General features: G+C 40.7%; 2 protein-coding genes across 23 annotated transcripts in view; one reads left to right on the forward strand and one right to left on the reverse strand.

Moving 5' to 3' along the window:
* ARID1B (AT-rich interaction domain 1B) overlaps positions 1 to 14014 on the forward strand; it is a 354961-nt gene that overhangs the window by 156430 nt on the left and 184517 nt on the right. The window lies entirely within an intron of this gene.
* Positions 1329 to 11391, reverse strand: LOC310841579 (uncharacterized protein). 5 transcript variants are annotated; one of them, XR_014562561.1, is made up of 4 exons: positions 10473 to 11391; positions 9642 to 9780; positions 2476 to 2667; positions 1662 to 1839 (listed from the first exon to the last, which is right to left on the reverse strand). XR_014562561.1 is itself a non-coding variant. In XM_083732889.1 (3 exons), exons 1-3 carry the CDS (start codon positions 9968 to 9970, stop codon positions 3548 to 3550), a joined length of 318 nt encoding a protein of 105 aa, XP_083589015.1. In that variant the 5' UTR covers positions 9971 to 10458; the 3' UTR covers positions 3244 to 3547. The 5 variants fall into 5 exon arrangements, 1 of the variants encoding a protein (XP_083589015.1); XR_014562558.1 differs by having other exon boundaries at positions 1329 to 2667; XR_014562559.1 differs by having other exon boundaries at positions 1662 to 2667; positions 10508 to 11391.

Below are 14014 nucleotides of genomic sequence, written 5' to 3' on the forward strand. Positions count from 1 at the left end.
CATGTTCCCTAGCAACTGATACTCAGAAGCCATTATTGCTAGTAGCTATTGATAGCCTTATCTTCTATGAATTTGCCTAACCCATTTTTAAAGCCATCTAGGTTGGCAGCTATCACTTGGGCACCAGCTGCCTGGCTCTCAGTATAGTTATAGAACGACAATTTATGGTGCTCTGTGGCCAATCCTAATGCTTACTTGTGTGTACAGAAGCTCAAAAGATCAGTCCATTAGATAATCTGTAAAAATGTCTTAAACCTTAAAAAATATATAAGATAATACTATTTGACTCGTTAAACTAATTGTAACATTGTATTCTTTCTTGTTATGCTTCGTGCATTATTGTTGCAAAAAAGAGTTCTTCCTCTAGTTTTCACAGAACAAAGTCTTAATATTAAATATAATGAGTAATAGTTCTCATTAACTGTGATATAAAACATTACGCTCTCAGATCTCTGGTCCACGTACTCTTCTGTTCTTTCTTCAAAATGAAGATGAACACATCTAACCAATGAAGGTTTTTACTCCTTGGTAGAGAGGTCCACAACAGTGTCACAATACACAATAACCTTATAAATTGTCACTTGTCAACAGAATGATCGAGTACATGTAACTATAGTCCAGATGCGCTAACAAGGATTGCAGCCACATCAAACAATGTGCTTTTTTGCATATTCATATAGAGGCCTCCAAATGTGTAGATATATTTTGTTTTTGTGTGCATGTTCTCGAGCATTTTCCAGTGTAAATACCTAAATTGTCATGTGGAATAGAACTAATTTTCTAGCGAATGGTGCAGCGCTCCCAGGATTCAGAGACATAAGAAGTGGAGGGCAGTTGTATCTTTTACAGTGGCACCTCTGGTTGCAAACGGGATCTGTTCCGGAGGCCCATTCACAACATGAATAGCCCACAACCTGAAGCACCATATCTGTGCAGGTGCGCAGCATGATTTGGTGTTTGTGCACATGCACGAAGCGCGATTTAGCACTGCTGCGCATGCGCGAGCAGCGAAACCCAGAAGTAACCCTTTCCGGTACTTCCGGGTCACTGTGGGATGCAACCTGAAAAAACGTAACATGAAGCAAACATAACATGAGATATGACTGTATAACTTATTCACACTTTCTCTCTGTCCTCAGTATGAACTTTTCTAGCTACTTACCAAAAAGATGATGTGAGCTCAAAAGAGTCTGCCTAAACCACTGCAACATACTTGAAGCATACCCTGTTATAGATCATACATACTCCAGATAAGGAGATCCGTATGTGTTTTGCTTCCTAGATTAAAACAACTGCATTGTAAATCAGGTGTATTGTGCATGTTGGAATTGCATCTGTATAAGATTTTTATTTGTCCATACCACACAGCTGTCAATTAGATGCACATCCCTATACACATTCTGGAGCACCTAACAATACCCATCTAGAGCTGGATGAAAATGTGGATGTAAACATAAGTCTTTGGATAGTCTCAAGGATAACTTTTTTATTTTCTTTTTATTCAACAACATTTATATACTGCTTGATTGAAAATAAACCTCTACATGGTTTACATTAAATCAAAACATTAAAATTATTAGGAAAAACAGGTATTAAGAAATATACAACGGCGTATTTACATACTTTATGAATAATATAATAGTACTAATATAATAGTAGCAAATGGGCAACCAGTAACAATACTCAGTAATATCTAGCAAATAACACATTGGCTGGCACTCCCAGTTTACCAAGGAAATCAAACGTTTCTCACAGCAGCAGCATGGATATGGAAAATCCTTCTGTTTTCCATTTGGTTGCTATATCATATGCTTGTAGTATTCTCTCATGATAAAGTAACTGTTTTATAGTAAGTGAAAAAAGAGGGTTTGGAGAGGGGGGCATGGGTTATAAGGGAATGATAATGATATCAATTAATAAACTGTTACTAAAACATCTGGCATAGTTTTTTTGAAAAAGATTTTGGATTACTGTTCTAAGAAATTAATTCATTTTTTTGTATTTAAGAAAACTTTAGTTTTCCAAATAACATTTTTTTTCCTGAAGGGCATAACATGTTGGCAGTCACTCAATGTGTTGGTGATATATTACCTTAGGAGGAGATTTATGTATGTTACAAATAATTCTCTAGACATCTTGTAGCTCTAGTTTGAAACAAAGTAAATCATAACCCAGAGCATGTTTGTTTGTTTGTTTGTGTATGTTTAACCACATCATTTCTCCCACATGAAGCCAATGAACTGCATCACTTTTTGTAAATTTTAATGGTTTTCTTCCTCTTTGCATAAAACAGAAGGAACCTGCAGTTTTGGAGTTCTGTATGTGTTGGTACTCCTACATGTTTTGGGGTGAAAGTTGTGTGTTTGCAGGGATATGTATATCCTTAAGCACATGCTTAAAACCAAGTTGATTACCTTATTGAGTGTCTCTGAAAGCATTGTAACATTAGTTTTTTAACATTTTCAACAGACTAACCATATAGTAGTGCTCCATATGTTTGATTACTTTGCTTTCCTATACATTTACTGTAATTATGGAGCTGGCAGTGGGCCAGGATGTCCTTCCCTTGGCCTTTGCAGCCACAGAGCAACTGCTCTTTCTGGAAGGGACTGGTTCCTAGTTGTGGTCCTCTGGCCATTGATGGGGGCCAAATTGATTTTCTTCCTGCTGCAAGGCAAGTGGATATGTTAAAGTGTTCATTTTCAATCTTTTAATGGATGTATTAGAAAGCTCAAAATATTTAGAATGAAAGACTGTGGGAAAGAAATGTGGGAAAGAAATGCTGAATAAATGTTTCACTAGCAACAGCTGAAGTTTTGCCATTGATTCCATGGAATTTTCAATAAAGATACTTTGAGTCAAACAGTCTTTAGGTCTCATCTCCAGATTTAATTCTACAGATTCAAAAGCATGAGGGCATGTTGCTGTGTATATGTGATAATATATAATGTGTCCCAGAAACACAGAGCCCTGAAACTTAGTACACATTTACCAAATTGGATATTTTTAAACTTAAATTTTAAAATCTGCTATAGCAATAGTAGTCTGAAGGGAAGACATTTGTACATTTCATGTTCAAAATGGGGCTCATAGCATGTCCCCAAGTGAGGGTACTTCCTAGCTCCCCATAAACACGATCATCGGAATATGCATAATCCAAGATACCCTGATTACGTGAAAAGCTTGTAGAAGTCTCTCCCTTTAAATGGCAGGGAGGGCGAGCAAGAAACATATTTCAAAATGTTTAAAAAGACTTCCAATGAATGTTTACTAATAAAGTTTCGAAATGGGGCACCTTTATATCAAACTGTCAAACAAATGGCACAAAGTTTTCCTCATAGTAGCAGCCTTTCTTCCAACAAAGAAGAACAGAATAAGGCTCATGTTAGGAAACAATGATGGCATCAGGATTTTTCCACTGTACCTTTACTCTGCCGGCACCTGCCTCTTTTTCTTCAACTTTCCCCCTTTGGAAAATTTCATGGAATGCGGTACTCAAGAAAATGTTTTACAGATTATTTTATAAATATATTAAAGAAAGAAGCTTTCAACTTGTAGGAAGGCACTTGTGAATTATAGAGACATTGGAGAGAAGCCAGCTGTCTGATCCAAATATACCAAGGTATCGTAGAAAGAGGACTTGAGCAAGTACATCACCAGTAATACACTGGCAAGATGTAGCACCACTGACGCCCACGTGTTCTAAAACAATACAAAAAAAATACTATTATGTTAGGAAAAGTTAACATCAGTCCCAAGGAATCCTGGAAATTATAAGCCAGAAACAAGTTACTGGCTGGTTTGTAGAAACAGACAGGTTGAACCCTTGGAGAAGCACAGTGTGTTATTTATGGCCATTTTTGAACTGCTTAATAAGTTGAAATAGGTAACAGCCTTTTACCTGTTGCACACAACCCCTTTGTTTTTCACTTTGCAGTGGTAATTATTTATTTTATAAAGGTGTTTCGATAGCCCGCTTGCATAAAATATCAGAACAGTATACAGCAATATAAAATCATAGTGAACTATTAAAAGCGGTACAGAAAAATAATTAAAATGACTGGCAAATGCACAGGCCTGTTGACATTAAAAAGTCTTCAAGAGACACCTGAAAGTCAGAAGTGACAATGCCTGCTGAATCTCTGCTGATAGAGTGTACCACAGCATGGAAGTGGTGATACTAAATGTCCAACTACTGTATTAGGCCAGTCCGGGCTCTGTAACACAGGGGACAACAATGAATAAGTAAACCAGGAAATCTCTAATTAACCATAGTTTCCAGTTCCCACAAGCTAGGATATTAAATCAACTGAAACAGGAAAATCTACTTAATTAGAAGCTTTCTTTTTTGACTGTGGCTTTCTTAGTGGCACAAGCAAAGCAGCTGCATGCATAGGCAAGATCAAGTTATTAAGTTGAGGTATGTGTCCAAGCACAAACTAACATCAATATTATATTCTGTTTCTGATCTTCAGGGCCCAGTACATGAAATTATGTGGCCCAAGCAGCTCACGTACAAGAGGTATCAGCTGACTTGGGAACCCTGAGTTTGCAGAAGTACAAACCTATGCGGGTGAAGCATTACCCATAGCTTGGTGATTTCCACTGCCACTGAATGTGAAAGTGGGGGTAACTCCACAGGCTAGGAGATGAAAGTTAAATTCAGACATGATTTGAATGTAGTGTGTCTATCCCCAACCCATCTCAAAAAATCCCGGGAGGTAGTAGCATACAGAAGAGGCCCTGCTCTTTCAATTTCAGCTATTTAGTGTGAAACTTCTTTTTAATAGCCCTGATAATGCCAATTGAATTTAATTGCCTCCAAATTGCATGTTGGAAGGGCCATTGCTGGAAGAGACATGCAATGTGGCTCTGCAGTAGCCTTCACACTGAAGGGTGCAGGTTAGGCTCTGAGTGGTTTACTACCATCATGCAGGGGTTTCCAGCATTATTTTACCCCCTGCTGCAAGTTGCAAGTTGACTGAAACTGAGAGGGTACAACAAGCTTACAGTATTATCTGTTGCTTTTATCCCAAAATTGATGGTTGAGTTGCGAGTGTAGCATACAACAATTCTGCAGTGTATTTCACTGTTATGTCCCTGTTTGAGGGTTGTTCTGAAAGTAGTCTTCAAATGGGTTGGGTTAAACTGACTGAGTACACTTTTACATGCTCAAAAATGTAACAAAATAAATTTTGCCCATTAAGGAAGACCCATGTTAGAGCAGAAACTGAACAGAAACATTTGTTGCATGTAGAGGATATCCACTAACCTTTAAATTGATCTGCTTCCCTTGTAGCATTTTTTTCCCTTTTACAGAAAGTGTTCATATGCATTTTATTAGAATTCAGTTCCTCCAAGGGTGAAGCCAACATGTTTGTCAAACTATACCTTTCCAGCATGGATCCCATTTAGATTACTCCATTAACTAGATTTGTCCCCAATTTAAGCTGTGCATTAGCAAGTGATGATATTAGTATGGGCACTCTGCTAATGACAGTTTTATTCAGTGATGAGGGAACAAGAAAGCTAGGCAGTGCTCTGCTAATCACATAAAGTGTTTGCCTAGGTGGCTGTCGCTAGACCCAGTCCTTTTTATATGCTCCTAGTGATTTATTTGCTTGGTATTTAAATATTAAATTATGTCAAATGAAACTGGAACAAGGAGAAGTCTTATGAAGATTTCTGTGTAGTAGTATTCTGTACTTTAGTGGGAGCACCTAATAAGAAAATGGGGATCATAGTCCTTTGTCTCCCCATCACCAGCAATGTCCCTGTTCCACTTTTGGGGCTACTTTGCCTCTTCTCAGATTCCTATACACCACCAATAGCATGCATGCCTATCATGTGCTGGTTCCTTTTGCCTGGTGCTTGAGCTCAGAGTTGTTCTGAAAACAGGAGACTGGATGGCATTTGCTGGAAGAGTGTTTCCTGGTCAGAAACCATGTGTTACACTCTGGAAACTGCAGTACTCTCTCAGCCAAGTTTATTAATAAAGTTGCAATCATATGTCTAGATAATGAACTATCCCTCAGAATACATTTTTATAGTTCCAGTAGTTAACCATATCTGTGCTTCACCAAACAGGGCAGGGTGAGGAATCTCCAGGGCAGGCTCTCCAGATGGTGTGTGCTCCAACTCTCACCAGCCCCAGCTAGCATAGCATGCTCAATGGTCAGGGTTGATAAGATTTGCAATCCAGCAATGTATGGAGGCCATAGGTTGCCCCCCCCCAAAAAAATTGGGTGTTTTTTCTGTTTTGACTATTGTGATATTAGTTTTAAGTGCAATAATTTAGTAGTGCTTTTGTTCCACTGTAATCATTGACATTGACCAGAGTGTAACCATACTTAACCAGAACCTAATATGCTGTTTACATGCAGTAGCCAATTTACATACTGAGAATGCTCAGCAATATAAGCAAGTGAAACGTGAAACAAAATGTCACATTGCATCTTCTGGCTCAGGCGGGCACCAGTGACTAAAATTTATCTGTCTTGCCTTCAAGTCAGAAGAGCAGGGAGATGTCTTTCATGGGTGTCCATGTGTGACAGTTTTGTAAGGCTGCTAGGCCAGTTTCACAGGAACCCACAGAGGGAGATTTCCATGCCTTACCACAAGCCAGAATAAGAAAGTGTAAATCTCACTTGTTGACAAGTGGGCTCAAGCAGCCGCAGAGATGGTAAACATGTGTGAGGGAAAATCTGCCCCCTCTTGACTAAGAGTACAGTCATACCTCAGGTTGAAGTAGCTTCGGAATAAGTATTTTCGGGTTGCGCACTGCGGCGACTTGGAAGTAACAGAGTGCCTTGCTTCTGGGTTTCGCCGCTCGCGCAGACGGTCAAAATGACGTCACGTGCATCCGCAGAAGCGGCGAATTGCGCGCTGGCGCAGGTTGCGTTCGCATCCAGAGGTACCACTGTACAGTTGTCTGCCTGCCTATTAGCTATGATTTGGGGCTTTCACTTATCCACACAACTAGTCCATGTAACAACTCTACTTCCTTGTCAGGTCACCCATCTTGTGTCAGAAGGAGGCAGAAATGATGGTAGCAACTAAGTAGATGCTTTGCTTGGAGCCCATAGCAAAGTAAATGTGAGCTTGCACCTGCACTTGGCACTCATGGTAGCCAGATTTTGTAGTAGTGTTAATGCAGCATCCATGCACTGACCTCCACTCTTGCAAGATGGAGGGTCAATATTGAAGGATAACTGTTTTTGTATACCAGTATTCTCCTGGTTATACAGAAATTTTCCTCTTGAGCGGTGGTGGCCTCATTTTGCTTCCAAACTCATTGGGAGGAAGCTATTGACTTTGTTTTTAAACGAAATGATATTGAAGCTCCCCCCATTGTCCATGCTGCTCCTCCTTTAAACACATCTTCCCCCTCTCTTTTGTCCTGTTCATCTTACAGGAAATCTGCCATGTATGTTGTGTGTCAAATATGTAGCACTGTAGCATTGTGAAATGTTGAACAGAATGATAATAGTTATCACACAAGATGCCTATTAAGGAACACAGTGTTATACTTAGCACTCTGTGTAAGGCCTATGGGGGACCAATTCATGTAATACTTCATGATGTAATACTTCAATAGTACTGTTACCCAAGGCGTTATGACAATAGTACAGTATGTCTTTGTTCAAATGCTATCCCTGCAAATTAGTTTCCTGTGAACAGTGAGACTGCATGCTTAAATAATACAGAATACATACATTATTTTGAATAATCCTTTCAAAGGATAGAACAGCATACTCCACATACAATGCTTTTTCTGCCACCCCCCCCCTACAAAAATGCTGCCAGTTAGGGTTGTCTGCTGAAATAAGGGTCAGAGAGAGGCAGGTCCATCTAGATTTTGGGAGGGGAGGATACCAGAGTGGCAAAAGCTGTGTTTTTTCCTGGTATTTTAATTCCATTTATTTAAAAGAAAACAATAGAAAAGAAAGGACATTTTCAATTGCAGTGTCCTGATTTTTGAACATTTCATCCAGAGGGGTTTGCTTGGTACCTTCTGTGAAATTATACTAATGCCAGGCAAATACTTTATTTTCCCAGGATTTTTGGCTGAACTGTTTTTACCAGATTCTTTTGTTTTATCCTTTTGCTGTTTTCATAGGCCTGCTGCTTTTACCATTTTTATATATGTTTTTAATTTTATTGTGTATTTTATTGCTTTATGTAAGTCACCTCAATTGAAGCATGTGGTGTAAATTCTAGTAATAAAAAATAAAAACCATCACTTCACTGATGGTGGCAAGCAGTAATGTCATGATGAAAACAAAAAATGAAGGACCAAGGAAGAGTCATCCTAGTTTGCTGGATCATTTCACTCAAAGTCTAGCTTACTGGGACCTGCTCAAAGCCAGCATACCTCCTCTCTTTCTTGTCCACCCAGGGCAGATGAGAAGCAGACAGCACAGCCATAGCAGCAGGAGCGGAGGAAGGGGTGTGTGGTGGGTGTGGGCTGCCCCAGGTATCACCACTGAGGGGGGTGACAAAATGTCGGGTGGCACTCACCGCATGGCCTGCAGAGTGCCCAAGCCATGCATCTGTTCTGGGAGAGATGTGGTAGCTTGGGGACGTGCAGGCTCCACGCTGTCCAAACGGTCCGCCCACTGTCCCCCAGCTGTAGGACAGCTGAGTGGGAGGAGACAGGCAGACTCCGGAGGCCCTGTGGTATGCCCCGCCCCTATGGGCAGCACGTGGTGCCCCAGGCGCCTGAGCGGCTTCCTCCACCACTGCATAGAAGTGAACATTACAGCCCACAGAAAGTATAACAAAGGAGTGGTTATGTCTCCTGTTAGACTCTGTCTCTGTGAAGGGAGACAGCAGCAGAATATACGGTAAGTCTGGATCTTGTTGCCCTTGTCTATGTATGTGCATGAAGAGTGAGAAAATGTTTATTCCCTCCCCCCGGCTGGCATGCTTCATGTCTTGCCTATGCGTGGCATGTGTGTGTGACTGACATAGCCTATGGTTTGGCTCTCTTTCTTGAGTTATCTGTTCTGCAAATATGTTATTTTCTTTTTAATAATAATAATAATAAATAATAATAATAATAATAATAATAATAATAATAATAATAATTATTTATTTATACTCCACCCATCTGGAAATGTAATCTGAAAATTGTGTTGTTTAATGGGCCTGATCTGATGATACTGCTTGGTGGCTAGGAACTTGTATTAACTATATACGTGGATGAATGAAACATTTTCTACAAGCTCTGCTCCTGGGTGTAGAGTCTTCACCTGCAACACTTTTATTTCAGGTGTCGACCACTATATTTGGACAACCATTACTTACTTAAATGTAAACACTTCCCTGTAATGAGAGAACGTGTAATGAGAGCTGGGTCATACAATAGCTGTTTTTGCATGAGAGCTTCCCTAAGACAGCCCGCCCTCTCTCCCTCTCCCTCTGAATGTTTATAACTGTGTCTGTGTTCTGTTGCTCTCCTTTGCTCTGCTTCTTGCCCATCCTCTCTCCCTTCCCCCTTCCGTGTTGGCCTGCCAGCCAGCTTCATAGTTAATCATTCATCAGCATGATAATTTACCTGTTTTTATTGGTTGCTAAGATCTGATTTTGAAAGGGAAAAATACTTTTGAAATGGGAAGAAGAAAGAGATGTTTTCCTACCTTCAAGCACTTTTCCCTGGATACAAATGTTTTCATGCAACAGACCTATCTTGTGAATTGCAGATGGAATGTTTTCAAGTGGAAGACCCAAGTCAGGGAAACATCTCCTATGGGCTGCTGATAAAGATGAGGAGGCACACTGGAGGGAAAAAAGAAAAAGTGGGAGAACTAAGGACTTTAAACTTTTTATTTAAAAGGGGGGTGACATATTGGGGAACATGTGACGCGAGGCCCCTCTTATTGTCAGAACCCCAATCTGCGGGCAAAACACATACAATGATAGCCCGTATTTTAAAAAGTTGTACCTTTAATCTCCAAAAATAAAACATCGGGATTGCAACACTAAAAAGCTACGTTGAGAAAGCCAGCACATGAAAACTCCCAGCAGTCTCTTCTGCCCCGCCTCTCCCCCTTCTGAGCTTTGGAGATTTTATTGCTGTGCTTTTCCTCCCTGCCTCCCTCCTTCTCTGCCTTATCCCCCACCCCCACGCATAGGCTCTTGGAAAAAAATCCTCCAGCCTGACTAGAAAATCAGCCTTGTTTCCTCAGAAACCGCAGCTGCTGCTAGCAGAAAACACGTCAGGCTGGCCCTCCAACACGCACAGATGTGCCTTTGTAAATCCATATAAATGCTGAGAAGGATTGCGTGCTGAGGGCAAATATCCTCCCCTCAGAGGATGGGGCCAATGCAAATGGCAGGCCATTTCTCTTTTCTTAAAGGCAACCCCTCCCTCCACTTCACTCAGTTTTCCCTTTAATTGTTGTTTGTTGCATTAGGGTTAGGGTGATCTTTTTAAGTTTAACCCCTCTATAAATCTGGGAGCCACGCACATATAAAAGCGATGGCAACTACTTCACTCCCACACCTCGCCAGCTTTGTTCTTCCCTCACAGGCATCAGTGAGTTGCAGTGTGGTTTGTTTTTCTTTCCCTCTCCTTTTTTTTTTAAAGCCAAATCGTCTGTCTTTACATTAAAAAAACAACAACCACATCTGAAGATGAATTTTGCTGTTCACGGAGGGCACATCCAAACAGAGGGGATGAGAGAGGAAGGGAGCAGAGAGGCATTTCTTTCAAAAGTTTCTGCTGACATAGGAGGATGCTTAAAATAAAAATGTTGCTTTAAAATTTACTGCGAGGCAAGGAGCGTTGTTTATCGTGCCATCTTTTAAGCACACAAATCCACCCTCATCTGTTTTCCCCCCCCTCCTATTCCCATCCCTCTCGGAGTCTTTCTTTCTCTTCTTCTTCTCTTCCCCCTCCCCCTTTTAATATAACTTCCAGGCGGATGAGTTGCAACTCGTTCTGCGTAATTAAAATGAGTGGATGATGGTTGAAAGAGGATGGAAAATAAGATGGGGGGAGGAGAGGGAGGGAGGGAGGCTGGCTGGCTGGCTGAGGGAGGAAGCTATAAGAGCATTGGAGCGCTACTGCTGAAGCAGACAAAAACAGGTCTGGTTGCTCTGCCGAGGGGGATGGGGCGGCTCCCTGCCATTGGCTCTTTTCTAGGCTCCAGAGCAGCTGTGGGAGCAGAGCGCAGGATGGCAGTTACTGCTTAGGCACTTTGGTTCCATTTGTTTAATAGCTGCTAGTCTGAGCCAAATGCAGCCTCATCAACCTTGACTGGCGGGAAAACCGACTCAGGGCATTTTTGTGTCTTCCTCTAAAGCAGAGCTCTGCCTACGCCTGCAAACTTTGCTTTTCTTCTCCGTCTCATTGTTGCTCGCTCCTTTCTGCTGGGTCCAGTTTTACAGGGTGAGGGTTTTATACAGCCTGTTTTCCGATAATGTCCATGAGAGAAATACACACACACACACACACACACCAGGAAATGCTGTGCATTGCTTGTAACCAGTTGACTTTACAAATTGTGTTTGTCTCTTCTGCTTCTTTGGAAAACCATCCGAGTGTAAACGCTTGCTAGTCACCCTGGGTAGAACTTTTATTTCCTTTTGAGTTGAGTGTTACCTTTCTTTGATTCAAACTCTTTTTATTCTAGCCTTTTAAAAGTATTAAAAGTCATCATATTAATAATGGGGTGAAGGGATGTGAGCCAAAGACCTGTGTTAAGAGATAGAAAATTGTAGTAATTGTGTACCATGAACCTAAGTGACTTTGTATACTTCTTAAAAGTATAAACCTCTAAGCAGCTTACATAAAAACATACACTGAAAATAGTGTCCGTATGTGCTATAGTTTCCTGTGCAGGGTTAGAGAACTTTATATTTGTAACCTGCTTATGCAGAGGTTATGAATGCATATGAACCTTCCTTCTTATATCATCTAATAAAATCTAGAAAAGGCACAGACAGAAATATAAAAACATCTATTACACATCTAATCCTAAAAGTGAAGCTAGGGTATATGCTTCTGTGCTTGTTTATTCTTACCATAAGCTTTTAAAAAAAGGGATTTTATCACTCTGGCAAGAAATTTTGATGGGCATTTTTCTATTTTTTGCTTTCACAAACTATTTCCTATTAATGAGAAACCTGTGAGTTTCATTCCAAAATCTTTTAAAATATATTATTTTATTCTATCTATCTATCCATCTATCTTAGAACAAACAAATCCAAACTACACAACAGCTCCTATGCATCTCTGGTATTTCTCTTCCACCGTCCCCATCTCTAATATCATCAGGTTAATTTGCACAATCTCTCTCTCTCTCTATATATATATATTCAGTGGTACTGGATAAATTGGCACAAGTTTATAAGTTGTAGTCTACAGGGTCTCTGAATTTTTAATTAAAGAGGCAATCTTATACTCTTCTCTCCCTTTCTCTTCCTGTGGGTGGGATTAAATACCTCTGGTGATGAAATATCTAGTACAGAAACTAAACATATTTGCCCCTTGATGAAAAGTGTATTTCTGAGGATTTGGGGGTGGTTGTATTTAAATAAAACTTTCCACTTGCGCTTCCCCTCCCCCATATTATTATTGTACTGCTAGGCTGACACCCACTGGTAACAGTTGGTCTGAGATCACTGCTGCAGACTAAGACTTCTGAGCACAAATACTATTCTGTTGATAACTGATTAAAAAACAAGCAAAATGCATAAAAAATAATTTAAGAAAAAAATAACTTATTTTATTTCTGGTATAAGTGAATGCATGGGGGAAGACTTTGAGTTGCAATTTTAGTGAGAAAATGGATTGTATTCTTTTGAGCAATACTCTACTATAGAAGCTACAGGGAGGGAGACAGAACTAATTGCCACCATATTTGGACATATATTTGTATTGGTAGTGATTTTAATTACATTAAGGTAACAGTGCTTGAAGGGCAGGGGTACCTTTACCTTAACAGTGCTTGAAACTCCCATTGTTCTAGGTGCATTTTGTGACAGGGAATTTTATTAGCATGAGCAGTTTCTGAGCTCTGGGTGCAGTACTGCACCTAAGAATTCAGATTAAAACTGCAGAGTGGAAGGAAAGAAAGACCTTTTTCTGCCTCCCCACTTCCAGCTACTCTCTGAAGACTGGAGAAGAGACCCTCTTAAAAATATTGGGGGGGGGCAGGGGAAGGACTAGACCATGTGAAAAATGAACATATTTTAGCTGCATTCATTCATTTTCAGTTTTGTATTCTTGTTATAAAAAAGTGTGCCTAGACATTCATTTGTTGCACCTATAACCTAGGTTTAAGGTGCTATTTAGCGCCTAGCTTTCATATCTCAGTTTCTGACACTGTAAAGTAATCATAAGAACTTCTGCTTGCATAGGGCATTTTAAGTGGGAGGTAATGAGATGCGGGTGGCGCTGTGGTCTAAACCACAGAGCCTAGGGCTTGCCAATCAGAAGGTCAGCAGTTTGAATCCCCGCGACAGGGTGAGCTCCCGTTATTCGGTTCCTGCTCCTGTCCACCTAGCAGTACGAAAGCACGTCAAAGTGCAAGGAGATAAATAGGTACCGCTCCGGCAGGAAAGTAAACAGTGTTTGTGTGCGCTGCTCTGGTTTACCAGAAGCGACTTAGTCATGCTGTCTGCGGAAGCTGTCTTCCTTCCTGCTGGAGCAGTACCTATTTATCTACTTGCACTTTGACGTGCTTTCGAACTGCTAGGTTGGCAGGAGCAGGAACTAAGCAATGGGAGCTCACCCCGTCACAGGGATTCGAACCGCTGACCATCTGATCAGCAAGTCCTAGGCTCTGTGGTTTAACCCACAGCGCCACCCGCGTCAGATCTACTCTTAAGGATGACTTAAGTCTGAATTTACCCAGTAGAGCAGTGACTCCTAAATTCTCTCTCTCTCTCCACCCCCCCCCAAATCAACTGAAAATTGCTGAAGGTCAGCAGACTACTTAATGGTATTTCTGACTGTTGTACCAATTGTAATGTGTTGGCTTCCATTCCATAGATTTCAATGCTA

This window comes from Podarcis gaigeae, assembly GCF_964106915.1.
Source record: "Podarcis gaigeae genome assembly, chromosome: 3".
NCBI classification, from domain to species: domain Eukaryota; kingdom Metazoa; phylum Chordata; class Lepidosauria; order Squamata; family Lacertidae; genus Podarcis; species Podarcis gaigeae.

Excerpts from the sequence above, each read along its gene's own strand:
- LOC310841579 (XM_083732889.1), bottom strand. The coding sequence starts at position 9,970 with ATGTTTTATTTTTGGAGATTAAAG. Across the intron at positions 9,781-9,946 it reads TTTATTTTTGGAGATTAAAG|TGTGCCTCCTCATCTTTATC; the intron begins GTACAACTTTTT and ends TTTTCCCTCCAG. Across the intron at positions 3,703-9,641 it reads CCAGGGAAAAGTGCTTGAAG|AACACGTGGGCGTCAGTGGT; the intron begins GTAGGAAAACAT and ends GTATTGTTTTAG.